This window comes from Asparagus officinalis, chromosome 4, assembly GCF_001876935.1.
Source record: "Asparagus officinalis chromosome 4, Aspof.V1, whole genome shotgun sequence".
Lineage (NCBI taxonomy): Eukaryota > Viridiplantae > Streptophyta > Magnoliopsida > Asparagales > Asparagaceae > Asparagus > Asparagus officinalis.
In genome coordinates this window covers 4,499,932-4,512,702 of record NC_033797.1, presented here as the reverse complement: position 1 = coordinate 4,512,702, position 12,771 = coordinate 4,499,932, and the positions used below count along the sequence as shown (strand labels likewise).

At 36.1% G+C, this 12,771-nt stretch overlaps 2 protein-coding genes across 3 annotated transcripts; both read right to left on the bottom strand.

Moving 5' to 3' along the window:
- On the bottom strand, positions 1,091 to 3,355 carry LOC109838098. Its single transcript, XM_020406569.1, has 3 exons — positions 2,859 to 3,355; positions 2,035 to 2,655; positions 1,091 to 1,736 (listed from the first exon to the last, which is right to left on the bottom strand). Exons 1-3 carry the CDS (start codon positions 3,353 to 3,355, stop codon positions 1,091 to 1,093), a joined length of 1,764 nt encoding a protein of 587 aa, XP_020262158.1.
- On the bottom strand, positions 6,635 to 11,969 carry LOC109836411. Of its 2 annotated transcripts, none has more exons than XM_020404303.1 (3): positions 11,639 to 11,969; positions 8,217 to 9,677; positions 6,635 to 7,041 (listed from the first exon to the last, which is right to left on the bottom strand). In XM_020404303.1, exons 2-3 carry the CDS (start codon positions 9,597 to 9,599, stop codon positions 6,886 to 6,888), a joined length of 1,539 nt encoding a protein of 512 aa, XP_020259892.1. In that variant the 5' UTR covers positions 9,600 to 9,677; positions 11,639 to 11,969; the 3' UTR covers positions 6,635 to 6,885. The 2 variants fall into 2 exon arrangements, with proteins under 2 accessions (XP_020259892.1, XP_020259893.1); XM_020404304.1 differs by having other exon boundaries at positions 8,217 to 9,674.

The window sequence follows — 12,771 nt, the reverse complement described above, 5'->3', positions numbered from 1 at the left end:
ATATACGAGAGTTAACATGTTTGCCACAAGAGGTAACACGTTAGCTACAAGTGTTATTATGTTATCCACGACAGATAATATGTTAAGTAGTTTAATGCTAACTCTTTAATATTAACTGTGAAACTGTGTTTTTTGCTTGTTATGTTTTTGCGTTTAGATGTTACTTTTCATGTTTTAAATTTTAACCCTCCGTAACTTATTTCTTGTTAAGGTACGTATATGTCATAACTACTGATAACAGCGCAATTACATACACGGATCTACTGTATATGATCCGCGGGGGAAGACTTGATGATAAAGTAACAGAGGCACTCTTAGACAGATTACGGCTATGGCTGCAGTTGCCAGAGAACGCTGAATTAAACAAGCAGTACGGGATTGTATCTACATATTTCTGCGTAAGACCAATCCTCATATAATTAGTTAACAGATAAGCTCTTATATTTAACATGTTAACCAGAATAGTTAACATGTTCTCCACAAAAGTTAACATGTTATCTATCAGAGTTAACATATAGCCACAAAAGTTCACATGTTATCTACAAGAGTTAACATGTTAGCAACAAGGGTTGACATGTTTTAAACAAAAGCTAACATGTTTTCCACAAGAGTTAACATGTTTTCTACAAGAGTTAACATGTTCTCAACAAGAGTTAACATGTTCTCCACAAGAGTTAACATGTTTTCGACAAGAGTTAACATGTATCCCACAAGAGTTAACATGTTCTCCACAAGAGTTAACATGTATCCCACAAGAGTTAACATGTTCTCAACAAGAGTTAACATGTTCTCCACAAGAGTTAACATGTATCCCACAAGAGTTAACATGTTCTCCACAAGAGTTAACATGTTTTCGACAAGAGTTAACATGTATCCCACAAGAGTTAACATGTTATCAACAAGAGTTGACACGTAACCCACAAGAGTTAACATGTTAGCAACGAGACTCAACATATTATCAACAAGACTTAACATGTTATCAACTCTGATATAGTTAACAGCTCTGATATAGAATTTAACAAATCCAAAGATAACATGCTAAATAGCATAAGTTCATACATTAGCATAGATATAGAACAGCCAAATAACGTTACCTTATTCCCGGGAAGAATGCATTTGCCCATTGATCAGGAGAGTAGTTCATAGCAATGTTGTATGCCCTTGGATCCATGTCATATATCTCTTTCATGTACTCATTCCATTCTGCTATTGTGTATTTATAACAAGCACTTTGGAGTAAGTTCCCAAGAACATGAGTGTCCTTCGACTTCATACCCAAGTCCTTAAGCTTTAACCTGAAATTTTCAACAAGATGTAGAACACACCTCGAGTGTAGAGCTTCTGGAAAATACTCTTTTACTGATTCTTTAATTCCTTTGTCCGCATCAGAAATTATAACCAATTGGTGGGGAGGATTGTAAGGGTCAGCCCTCTCATAAAGTATGGACCATAGACCTTGGAGGAACCACTTCCAATTCATCAAATTCTCTTGATCACATATGCAATACGCTAAGGGAAATATACCTTGGTTCCCATCGTATGCTATGGCCGAGAGGAGAATACCTTTATATCGATCCTTCAAAAATGTACCGTCCAAAAATAGAAGGGGTCTGCATCCACTCAAGAAACCTTTGATGCATGCAGCATAACAAACAAAGAGTCTCGAAAACCTCCCCTCATTCTGGTCAACATGTATGTAACTGCCGGGATTTGTCTCTTTTACCATGCGCTCATACCTAGTCGTGTAAGAAGAAACAAACCAACAAGTTAACATGTTATCCGTGTAGCTTAACAAGCGACCAAAAAAAGCTAACACATTATTGGGGTAACTTAACAAAAGTTAACGTGTTATTTACAAGAGTTAACATGTTATTAACAAGAGTTAACATGTTATTTACAAGAGTTAACATGTTAGTCGTGAAACTTAACATGTTATCAATGTTATCAATGAACTTAACAAGGAACATGTTAACTATTTGTTTTAACAAGCAAACTTTGGAACTTAACAAGTTAATAATAAAGCTCAGCATTTACCATCGTAGTTGATCATACGACTCATATATATCCCCGTAAAGCTTCTCCTGTGCTCTCTCTTTCCCCCACCATATCTTACTGTAATCAATTCTAAGGCCGTAGTTTGTGAGGAACTCCTTTTGCACATCAACGGGTCGGATTTCTGGACGGACCTTCAGGAGTGGTTGTAACTGTGTTGCAATGAATTTACGGGATGCCCTTGAACGACCTGTATTTTGCCCGTACTGCCCACAAGTATGTTCATTAACAAACTTCTTGATCGATAGTCTATTTGCATTCTTAACAGGTGAAGCAAACAACATCCATGGGCACTCGTAAGTTTCTTTATATCGGCAATATACACGGATACGTTTTGGTTCGTTCTTTTTAAACTCATAATCAAACATTTTGGCCAGAGAATAGTATGTCATCGCCAACCTTAATTCTTCAGCACTTTCAAATTCTTGACCCTCTTCAGTTAATGCATTATGCCACCAACCAGGAATCATTACTGTGTTGTTAATAATGTCATCAGAACGCACTACACTGCTACCACTGGGATTATCAATTGGAATTCTTTCAGAACCATGGTTTGCAGCAGAAGTACTATCAATAAACTTTGGCTTCAGTGTATTCATAATGCTGCACAAATATAATTGGTTTTTCTTAAAATAACAAATAGGACTTGTACTTAAATAATGCAGTACCCTTAAGAGTTAACAAATATGCCCTAAAGCTTAACAACCTTCGGTAGAAAGTTAACATATATCAGTTAAAAGCTAACATTTAACCTGCTCTATGCAATTCATAAGTTTTCAAATAAATTAAGTGTAAATATAACTTACCTTTCAGGTGGTTGCTTCGGGGTGTTCTCACATCTGGAAACATCTACATCTATATTAGCTCGAATATGGATCTCCAGACACCCGATATTACGGTTGTGCTCCACCATACACTCCATATCATCCTCATTCTCGATCTCAAAACTCAGATCAGGGATCCTTTCAGATTTATTAACCATTGATAGCGCATCATATGGAACCTTCAACCTCTCAGCCACGTCGAACTTAAACTCAAAAAAAGAGGTTGAAGAAGTTACCCTTGAGAACACTGCTCTCTCACCCAAGGAAACCATGCAAATAAGGGGGCTCTCCGCCATAAATGAAGGGGATTTAAGAGGAGTTATGAAGGGCACTTTAGGACAAGTAGGGGGCTGAAGATCGTAAGCCCTAACCGCAAAGATCTGCCCTTTGCACCATAAATACACTCTCTTCAAAGCCGAGTGGGTTAACAGGAGATATAACGGAGGGAGCGCGCCAAAATTTCCCCCCAAAACGGCCATCATCTCGCCTTAAATGCGACGGAGAGGTTTCGCCAGCGATCGGATCTCGTTTTCGAGGCACGGAGTTGAAGGCGGGGGTATTTTAGGGAGGCTGGGTGCAAATACGGGTGTCATAACTGCTTTTAGGGCTCAGTTACAATTTTTTGAAAATTTAAGGGCTTAGCCACATGGGCCAAACTACAGGGGGCTGGGCCACATTGTTTTTTCAAGTTTGGGGCCTTGAAGCAATTTTTCCAAAAAAAAATCATAGCATTATTAATGATATTCATCATTCTCATTAGATATGTCTTGGGGGTGTTTGTTTCAAAAAAGTTTTGGCATTTGGGTGGCATTTCAAATTCTAAGATCAAAAAGTGAGATTTTTTTGGGTTTTAGAATTCCATAAAACTTGTTTGTTTTAAAACAAACTGTAGAATATCAAATCCCCAAATAATAAAAAAATATTATATTTAAGGATTTGTGAAATCATCTTTTTTGGATGGGATGTGGGGTGGATTTTAAAAGTATTAGACAAATTAAGAATTTCAAATTCTAAAAAGTTTGAAACAAATAAAAATATTACAAATTATAGTATTCCAAATCCCGAAATATTATTGAAACAAACAAAGTTTTAGGAATCTCAACCCATAACAAATTATCTATGGATTTCAAATCCCATTGTGAAATCCATATCCTAAAATTATATGATTTGAAACAAACACCTCCTAATATAATTAAATTTAGAAAAAAAAATTATTCTTTTCTATTTTTTTTTCTGAAAAGAGGTTGCATCACGATATTTTCCCATACAAATTATTTGATCCATTTTGAGAATAAAAATGACTCCCCCGGTTGTGTTATTCTATATTTTTTCAAACCAAGTAATCCATGATAATGAAAGAATAATCTAAGTACAGGAATAATAAGAGCATAATCCAATATTTGATTCATAGCCAGAGAGATGAATGTTGGAATTCAATAGCGAAATAAAAAAAGATGGAAGAATTGGGCAAAGCTTAGGAATTATTCACTATGGTAAACATGAGTGGAAATCACGCCTCTAGGACAAAATATCCAAAACTCTATTTAAGAGTGTAAGTGATGAGAACAATAAAGACAATTCCCATATTTGTTATTTGAATTTTAATTATGTCAGTTTTTAGTAGTCAATTTCGAATTTTGAATTTTAAATTTTGAATTTTAGTTTAGATTTGAATTTCAAATTAGGTTTAGATTTGATAGTTATTTATAGTGAGGGATTTGATTGTGTGAGATTTTATATTGTGAGATTTTCTTTTCTCTATTTAAGCACAATTGTAATCAGATGAATAATGAATGAAAAAAATAGTGTTAGCCTAATTATTGGTGTGAAACCGTAAGGGTGTGAAACCTAGGGCTTTTCTCCTGTTCTTTTTTTCTTTCTTCTTCCTCAACCGCCAACATCGTCGAATCTTCTATCATCCAGCAAACGTCATCAGCCCCACCTCCCCCTGCATCCACCGACATCCAGCACCGCCTCCAGTCCCGCCTCCCTGCAGTCGTTTGTCCTCCTCTCCCTCCAGATCCGAACAACCAAAACCCCCTTGCTCTTCTCCTTCTTCAGTCATGCCTCCGAGCACCTCATCGTCATCCTCAACCATCCCAAGGACCAGTGCCTTCCCCCAGTGGCTGGCCATGCGAACAACCACCCGGCCCTCTCTTATCCACCAAAGGCGGCCGGCCGTTCTTTTCCTCAGTTCGAAGACAACGCGGAAAAGGGGGCTTCGGATCTAGTTGTTTGATCAGACCCGATTCCAACTCAATACGATCTGATTTTCAGTCCGTCAATGGTATCAATTTCACTCAATATTTTTCTGCTAATTTCACTTTATTAGTTAATTGCATGATTAGTTCATCTCTAAATTCTTATCATATATTTCACTGCTTAAATTATACTTGTGAGTTGAGAGGAACTGAACATGTGACTGTTGAATTTTGATATTGATTGTAGAGCTTGCACAATGATAATGAATATGTTAGGATCCAAGCAACTTGGGGAACCCACCTTTAAAAGCTAGCTGTTAAGGGGGAAGAACCAAGTCACTTAAATACCCCATCAAGCTTCCCATTTTTACTCGATGTGGGACTTAGGCATCCCATACTACCCAAGTCCCTAACATAGTACCGCCCCTGAGAGTCGACGTCCCGGCGGCTGCACTCTATGACGCTTCACTCGGCGTTGCTTTACTCGGCCTTTCCGGTCAGCCCCTACGCCGGTCAGCCCCTCCACATGTAGCCCTTTTCGTGACGCCGATAACCAGCTCTGATACCAATTGTTAGGATCCAAGCAACTTGGAGAACCCACCCTTAAAAGCTAGCTGTTAAGAGGGAAGAACCAAGTCACTTAAATACCCCATCAAGCTTCCCATTTTACTCGATGTGGGACTTAGGCATCTCATACTACCCAAGTCCCTCACATACTCATTTTTTTCATAATTTTCTTTTATTTATTTATTTTTTAATTTTTTTATTTTTTCCTTTCTTTTTTTATTTTTTCCTTTATTTATCTTTTTTCTTATTATTTTTTTCTTTTTTTTTAAATTTATTTTTAATTTTTTTTATTGTTAGGATCCAAGCAATTTGAGGAACCCACACTTAAAAGCTAGCTGTTAAGGGGGAAGAACCAAGTCACTTAAATACCCCATCAAGCTTCCCATTTTACTCGATGTGGGACTTAGGCATCCCATACTACCCAAGTTCCTAATAGAATATTACGATTATATTGTTTGAGATTGAAACTATTCATGATTGTTGATGAAAATCTTGTTTAAATCCGTCAGTCACATTAATTATTTTTAAATTAATTTCCTGTCGAAAATCATGATTTTTAGCAAAACGATGCGTTGTTCAAACAATTTAGATCGCTGATTCTGATAGACCACCTCATCGTTTCGCATCAGTAAGAGCCTCGTTCTCTTTATGATCTTAGGAATTAAGCCCCAATATTCATAAAATCTTTAGAAGATTAAAAGAGAATTAAGTATTTTCTCTTCTGTGAAATCTCTTAAAATGTATAAAATATGTTAGAAGCAAGTAAAAGAGAATGAGGGACTTATCCTAGCCATGAAATGACTGACTGACAAGATCATATTTATACATTTTCTCTATTATGTGAAATCGAGATACAGTTCCACATGTAATTTTTTTATGCATAAACCAAGTTCCTAATAATGATTAAAACCCTGAAAAACCTTTGGTTACACATTAGCGATACGTAACAGGCATTATACATTCAATATATAATTCACCGAAAGAACCACATTTTCATCCGCATGTTGTAAGCTTTCTATTTGCAGCATTCAAGTTCTCACATTAATAATAGGACTCGAGATTTCACCGCATCGAAATCTCTAGAAAACTATCAAAAGCCATTGATATTACAAGCAGAGTGAAAAACGAAAATAACCCATTTTGTAGATCAACGTAACCTAACTTGATAAAATACATGGATATCTATAACAATATACACATGGACATACACCATTTTCAAGTATTTGTGCTCTCTTCTTCACCTAAAACTTTGGGTACAGGTCTGGTGTTTTGCAGTGGATGATCGCAACCGCTGTGGAGAAAGACTGTAATATTGAAAGAGATGACTCGAAATCGATACAATACATGTCTTTGCTTTTGTTCATCATTCTGAGAGTTGGTTCACTTTGTTGAGCACCCTGAAAGGTAATAAACAATAGATGATCATTAATTCTAGTGCTTGAATAATGAAGTCTAGGCTTATTACAAGGGTTATCATAGACATTCAATGCACTGATTAAAAAACATGTCACCATAAATTTCTCTTTAAGTATTTTATAGAATTTTGTCAATCAAACAAGGGTTTCTCCTGAGAAAGACAAAAGGTATAAGCTCCTTAAAAGCGCACAGTTTCCATAATTTGTTGTAGTATTATGTGAAAGAAACATGCATGATTATGCATTCTGCAAGAAGAAATTCTCAATAGGGAAATTAATAAAGTAAAAGTTGTCAATATCCATGGTTAGCTTTTGGGGAGTTACATGGCACAAGGTCACTACAAAACATCAACCAAATAGTGTTTCAAAATTCTGTGTAATCATTCTCAAAAAAGAGAAAAAAAAAGAGGAAAAAAAAAACAAACAAACAAGGAGTTTTCACCTTCATGTTGACATTTACAAGTCAAAATTCTTAACATCAATAAATCACAAAGATAAAACGGTATATACTACAGAGCAGAAAAATAATTTGGTCGCTAAAAGAGAAACAGTAATATATCAGAAAAAAGAAATTTTGGGTGTAAGATGATCCAACACCCAACTCATCATGAACTCTAGAATCATGAAGGTAAGTTTTTATTATATGTTCACACTAGAGATTATACACACACCACACACATTGGAGAATCGAGCAAACTTCACTTACAAGTATAGAATATGGAAGAAAAAAGAAAGCAAAGTTATAATAGTATTTCCCAAGTAAAGCAACAGTTTTAGCTAGTATCTTGTCGTACAGAACTCAAATAGTTGCAGTCTTGGAGAGATAATCAAAGACCTGAGACCATACAGGAAGAAAATACATTTGCATAAAAAACAAACAAAAAACAAAAAAAAAAGATTCTAAAAATCATTTTCGACTTGTACACCACTAAGGCTTGGCCCAATGGTAAAGACGGTAGATTAATTGTGCTATTATTCATGTAGCTTCTCTTTAAATATCTAGACAATTCAAGTAGTTCTGCAGACTAGCAGGGACTAAAGACCAGACGAATTTTATAAGTTTTTCTGACTAGAAAAAGGCATTTTAAATAGATCAGATATCAAAATAACAGGTCAAATTAAACTTAGTTAAAAGAAAGGAGAAAAGTTTAACAGACCTCTTTCATAAATAAACAAACTGGTTGTCTATCTTCTTCTGAGTCATCTTGGATTAAAGTAGTCGAACATAGAGAATTGTTCTCAAGAACTTTGAGAGGACATCCAATATCCCAACCTCCACAGTCACAACTTCCAAATTTCCATCTCTCAATAAGGCCAGAAGGCCCATCACTTCCATTAATTGGGCCTCCATGGAAACCACTCGGGACTAAAACATCGATTTTCCTTCTAGAATCTCCACATTTTCTCTCCGGACCTCCTTCATAATTCTTGAGAAACTTAAGGCCCCAACCACCTCTCTCGGGTTCTTTACTTCTATTACATTGATAATCTTTCACAACTATGGCAGCCAACTCAAGATTTGATGGAGAAGCTTGTACAAAATCATTCACATTATCCATTTCGTTTATACCCCGCTCAAAATCATCCAAATTAAAATTTGGTTCACCGAACTTATGAAGAGCTTTATGCTTGAAAGAGTACCTTGATTTAAGTACTTCTGTGATTTTCTTTGAGAAACCTTTACTGTTGTTGAGAGTAAAGGATGAACTTTCAATTTCCTTGAAATAGTCTTCTTTAGTACCAAAAAGGACAAATTCAGTCTCCAAGAGTTTGGACCCGTTGGAGTCTAGAACAAAAGAACTCGATACTGTCATCTTGCCAATAACACTTGATGCATTATTTCGATGGTTTTTGGACTTTATCGAATGAAATAAGTACACATAATCCAAGGACTTATCAAATGAAGACTCCACCTTTTGAGGATAAGCCAGATATAAATCACTACTGTGATTTTCGAATGAAAACACAAAAAAGGGTATCTCGCTCTTCCAAACACAACAAAGAAGCCCTTTAGAGCAAGAAACTAGCTTTCTTTCAGAGATATTAAACTCAGAACTTTGTCTTCCAATGTTCTCCCTCAGCACTGAAGGTAAACTGCACAATTCCGAAGATTTTGTTAGTCTTAAATCAGCTGATGGTGATTTAAAATGTCTCCTTTTATCATCTCGAACACCTAATTTGAATAACAAATTGGCCTCTTTAGACTCAAACATCCATCTTTGTTGGTTCTTTTGGCTTTCTGAAGATCTTAGATTCACCGGGATGCTAAACAAGGCTGCCCTTCTATAGAAGATACTTACAGGATCTGATGCTGTATCATAATCAGTGCAATTCTCTGAGAAATCCTTATGGGGGCTGATGAGACGGATGTAGTTTGGGATCACTAATTTGTTGCACATTTTCTCAAACTCAATTTCGAGTTCGGAAATAGTGAAACCTGAGAGATCATCTTGTTCGAGTTCGGAGGAATTATTTACACTACAAGGCATATTGTTATCATGTTGGAATTCTTCTTTCCTGTCGGAATTCGCATGTTCCATTCCTATGTTCCAATGAAACAAATCTAATCCATGCTTGCATATTTTGGATATTTGGTCCTTTTCATCACTTCAAACCTTCTGTACAATAATATAAACATTTAGTAGAAAACCACAATACAGTTAGACCAGGTTAACTTTGATAGACACCCAAATTTTACATATTAATTGGAGAAATTCATGTTTGAAAGGGAGTGAAAAGAGTATAATACAGGAAGAATTACTGATTTCTTTCTCACGGGAGGATCTCAAATAGTTAGCTTAGTAAAATATTATCAATCCTTTTGTCTGATCACTACGCAACATGCAATATAATTGCCAAATTTTCATGGTAATAAAAACAATCTAAGAAGTCTAGGCAATGGAAAAATTCAGAGGATTAATTATTTTCTCTACCTTTTCAAAACATAAGAGTCATAAAAAAAAGAGAGGAACAGACAGGTTTTTGAAGAGAGAGTCCAAGGTTTTTTTCTACACTAAGAGCATCTCCAACCACAAAACTCAAATTGGTGTAGTTTTTACACCAAGTTGGTGTAGTTTTTACACCAAATCACTATTCCATCTCCAACCCATTACACTAAATTTTTACACCAAAAAGAATATTCCTTTTATTATTCTTATCTTTTAACATTTTTATCTATTTAAAATATTTAACAAATTATATAATTGTATAATTATATAATACATTTAAGTGTACCAGCCCATCATACATCTTTGGGCCGGGTGGGCCTAGAGAGTTAAGGTCCATTTCTAACTAAAACCCTAGACTACACATAAATATCAGCCACGAGAAGTTAGGGCCAAGCTCACCAATGCCGCCGCCTCGCACTTCATCTCTCTCTCTCTGTAATCCCCTCATAAACCTGACCGATCTCTCAATTTCGTTTAATTTTTTTGATGCATTTTCTGTTTTTTGGGTGACTTTTGGTTGATTTTTTTATTTGCTGTTCTGCGACGAATCGGTTGCGCCATTCCTACAGTGTTGCGCCATTTCTGGCGCAACACTGTAGCAATGCTTTAAAATGGCGCGGGGTTTGGCGCTCGGTTGGAGGAAGTTTTGGCGTTGGATTTGCGTCAAAATGGCTTTTTGGCGTTAGGTTGGAGATGCTCTAATTTGGAGGAAGTTTTGGCGTTGGATTTGCGTCAAAATGGCTTTTTGGCGTTAGGTTGGAGATGCTCTAATGCTCCAAAGAAGAGATTTCAGTTCATTGAACGGTGGGAGAGCAACAATCATTATGTTGGATAGCAGGTTCCTAATATGTTTCCTAATTTGTTTTGGTAACAGATTATTGGGATTCCTAATATGTTTTGGTAACATGATTCCAAATCTGTTTTGGTAACAGGTTATTAGGATCCCTAATCTGTTTTGTTTTTTTGTTTTAGAATTCCTAGTATGTTTATGATTTTAGGATTTATATATATGAAACAATTGGAAGAGAGAATTGAGAAGAAAAATTATGGATATTTGGATTACAGAAAAGAGTTGTTTTCTGAGCTATTGGTTAGGGTTTTGTAACGACAATCCTAGTTCAACCATGAATACCGCAACTTTAGCCTTTAGAAACATTAATTGTCACATTGGATCATTTCCCTTCAAATGCCTCTTTCAAAAAAGTTGAGTGCAGCTTCATTTCTCAGCTTTTTTATTCAATGGCATCTCAAAGAAGATGAACTACTAAAAATTAGGGGGGAAATGGAGAAATAGAAAATAAAACACTTCCATGGTTCTCCTTTTAACGTCTCCCAGAATTGGAAAGGATCAAACCTCTAACATACAGAAAGAACTACCCAACACCTACCTCTGCATTCCATTCCATAGAAAACAAGATAATTCAAAATCTCTTAGCACTGCAAAGTTAACAACTTTATCTCTCTGCTACTACTTTCTATTTTAAGGCGATTCAAAGTATACAGCATCCAACAAAATCTACAGTAAGAAGAAAAGAAAGCCAACAAAAGAAAAGAACTTTACTGGTTTTATACATCAAAAAGAAGATTGAAAGGAAACACGAGAACATCAAGACTAAAGAAAGTTTACTCACCTTAATGATCAATTGATCCAAAGCTTCCAAATTTCTCAAATGGGTCGCAAACTCTTAGCCAAAGGAGCCACCTTTACCCCTTATCTTGCCCTCAGCTCTAAAACCCATGAGAGAAAATAGCTCAAATTTTGGAAATGGGCAAACTGTGAAAAAAACCAAGAAGAAAGAAGACAAAGGTGAAGCCTTTCCCCTTTCAAATTGCTTTTTTAGGCAACTACGGTTTCCAAAACAAGCCCCCTAACTTAAGTGCTTGGTGTCTAATCAAAACCTCCTAAATTTTGAAAAAAGAAACAACTGTAACTCCCTTAAAACAGTTGAAAAACATCCATCAATACTAGGGGTGAGCACGGTTCGGTTCGGGGCGGTTTTCACCAAAATTTGAACAACCGAACCGAACCACCTACAATTCAAAACCGAACCGAACCATTACAAATCGGTTCGGTGCGGTTCGGTTCGGTTTGTTCGGTTCTAACTTCATCAAGTATAACTTCACTTCAATTTATCTTTTATATATTATTATTACCCTATGCTAGCATGTATTTGTTTTTAACTTCACTTCAATTTATTATTCTTGCTCATGTATGTATACTATTTTTAAGTAAAGCAACTTATCCTTTTGGATTAAATACTAGACTCTGACGTTGTAATTTTTTAGTAACGGACTTGCTTTGTCTTTGTGTAGCAAGCTTTGACTTTGGTCTTTGTGGAGACAAAAAAAGGAGCCGACTCATTAGAACATTGGTTATGTATGAATCAATTCCCTGCAACTGCTATTCATGGTGATCGAACACAACAATAAACCCACAAATCAAAGGCACAAATATATTCGGTTGGTTCGGTTCGGGTCGGTTTGAAAAATTATCAACCCGACCCGAACCGCCTTACTCATAAAACCGCTTTTTCCGGGTCGGTTCGGATCGGTTCGGTCGGTTTTTTCGGTTTGAACCGAACCATGCTCACCCCTAATCAATACTACTATTGCTCCTGTTGGTAGCATTCAATGGATGAAGAGGAGAGAGCCAAAGAAACCTGTACATGCTTTAAAAGTACACCCAGAGTTAAAACTAAAAATGTAATTAATTAGAGAATAAAGAAAGTGTTTTTTCCCTAATTAAAAAGCATTAACGGGTCAT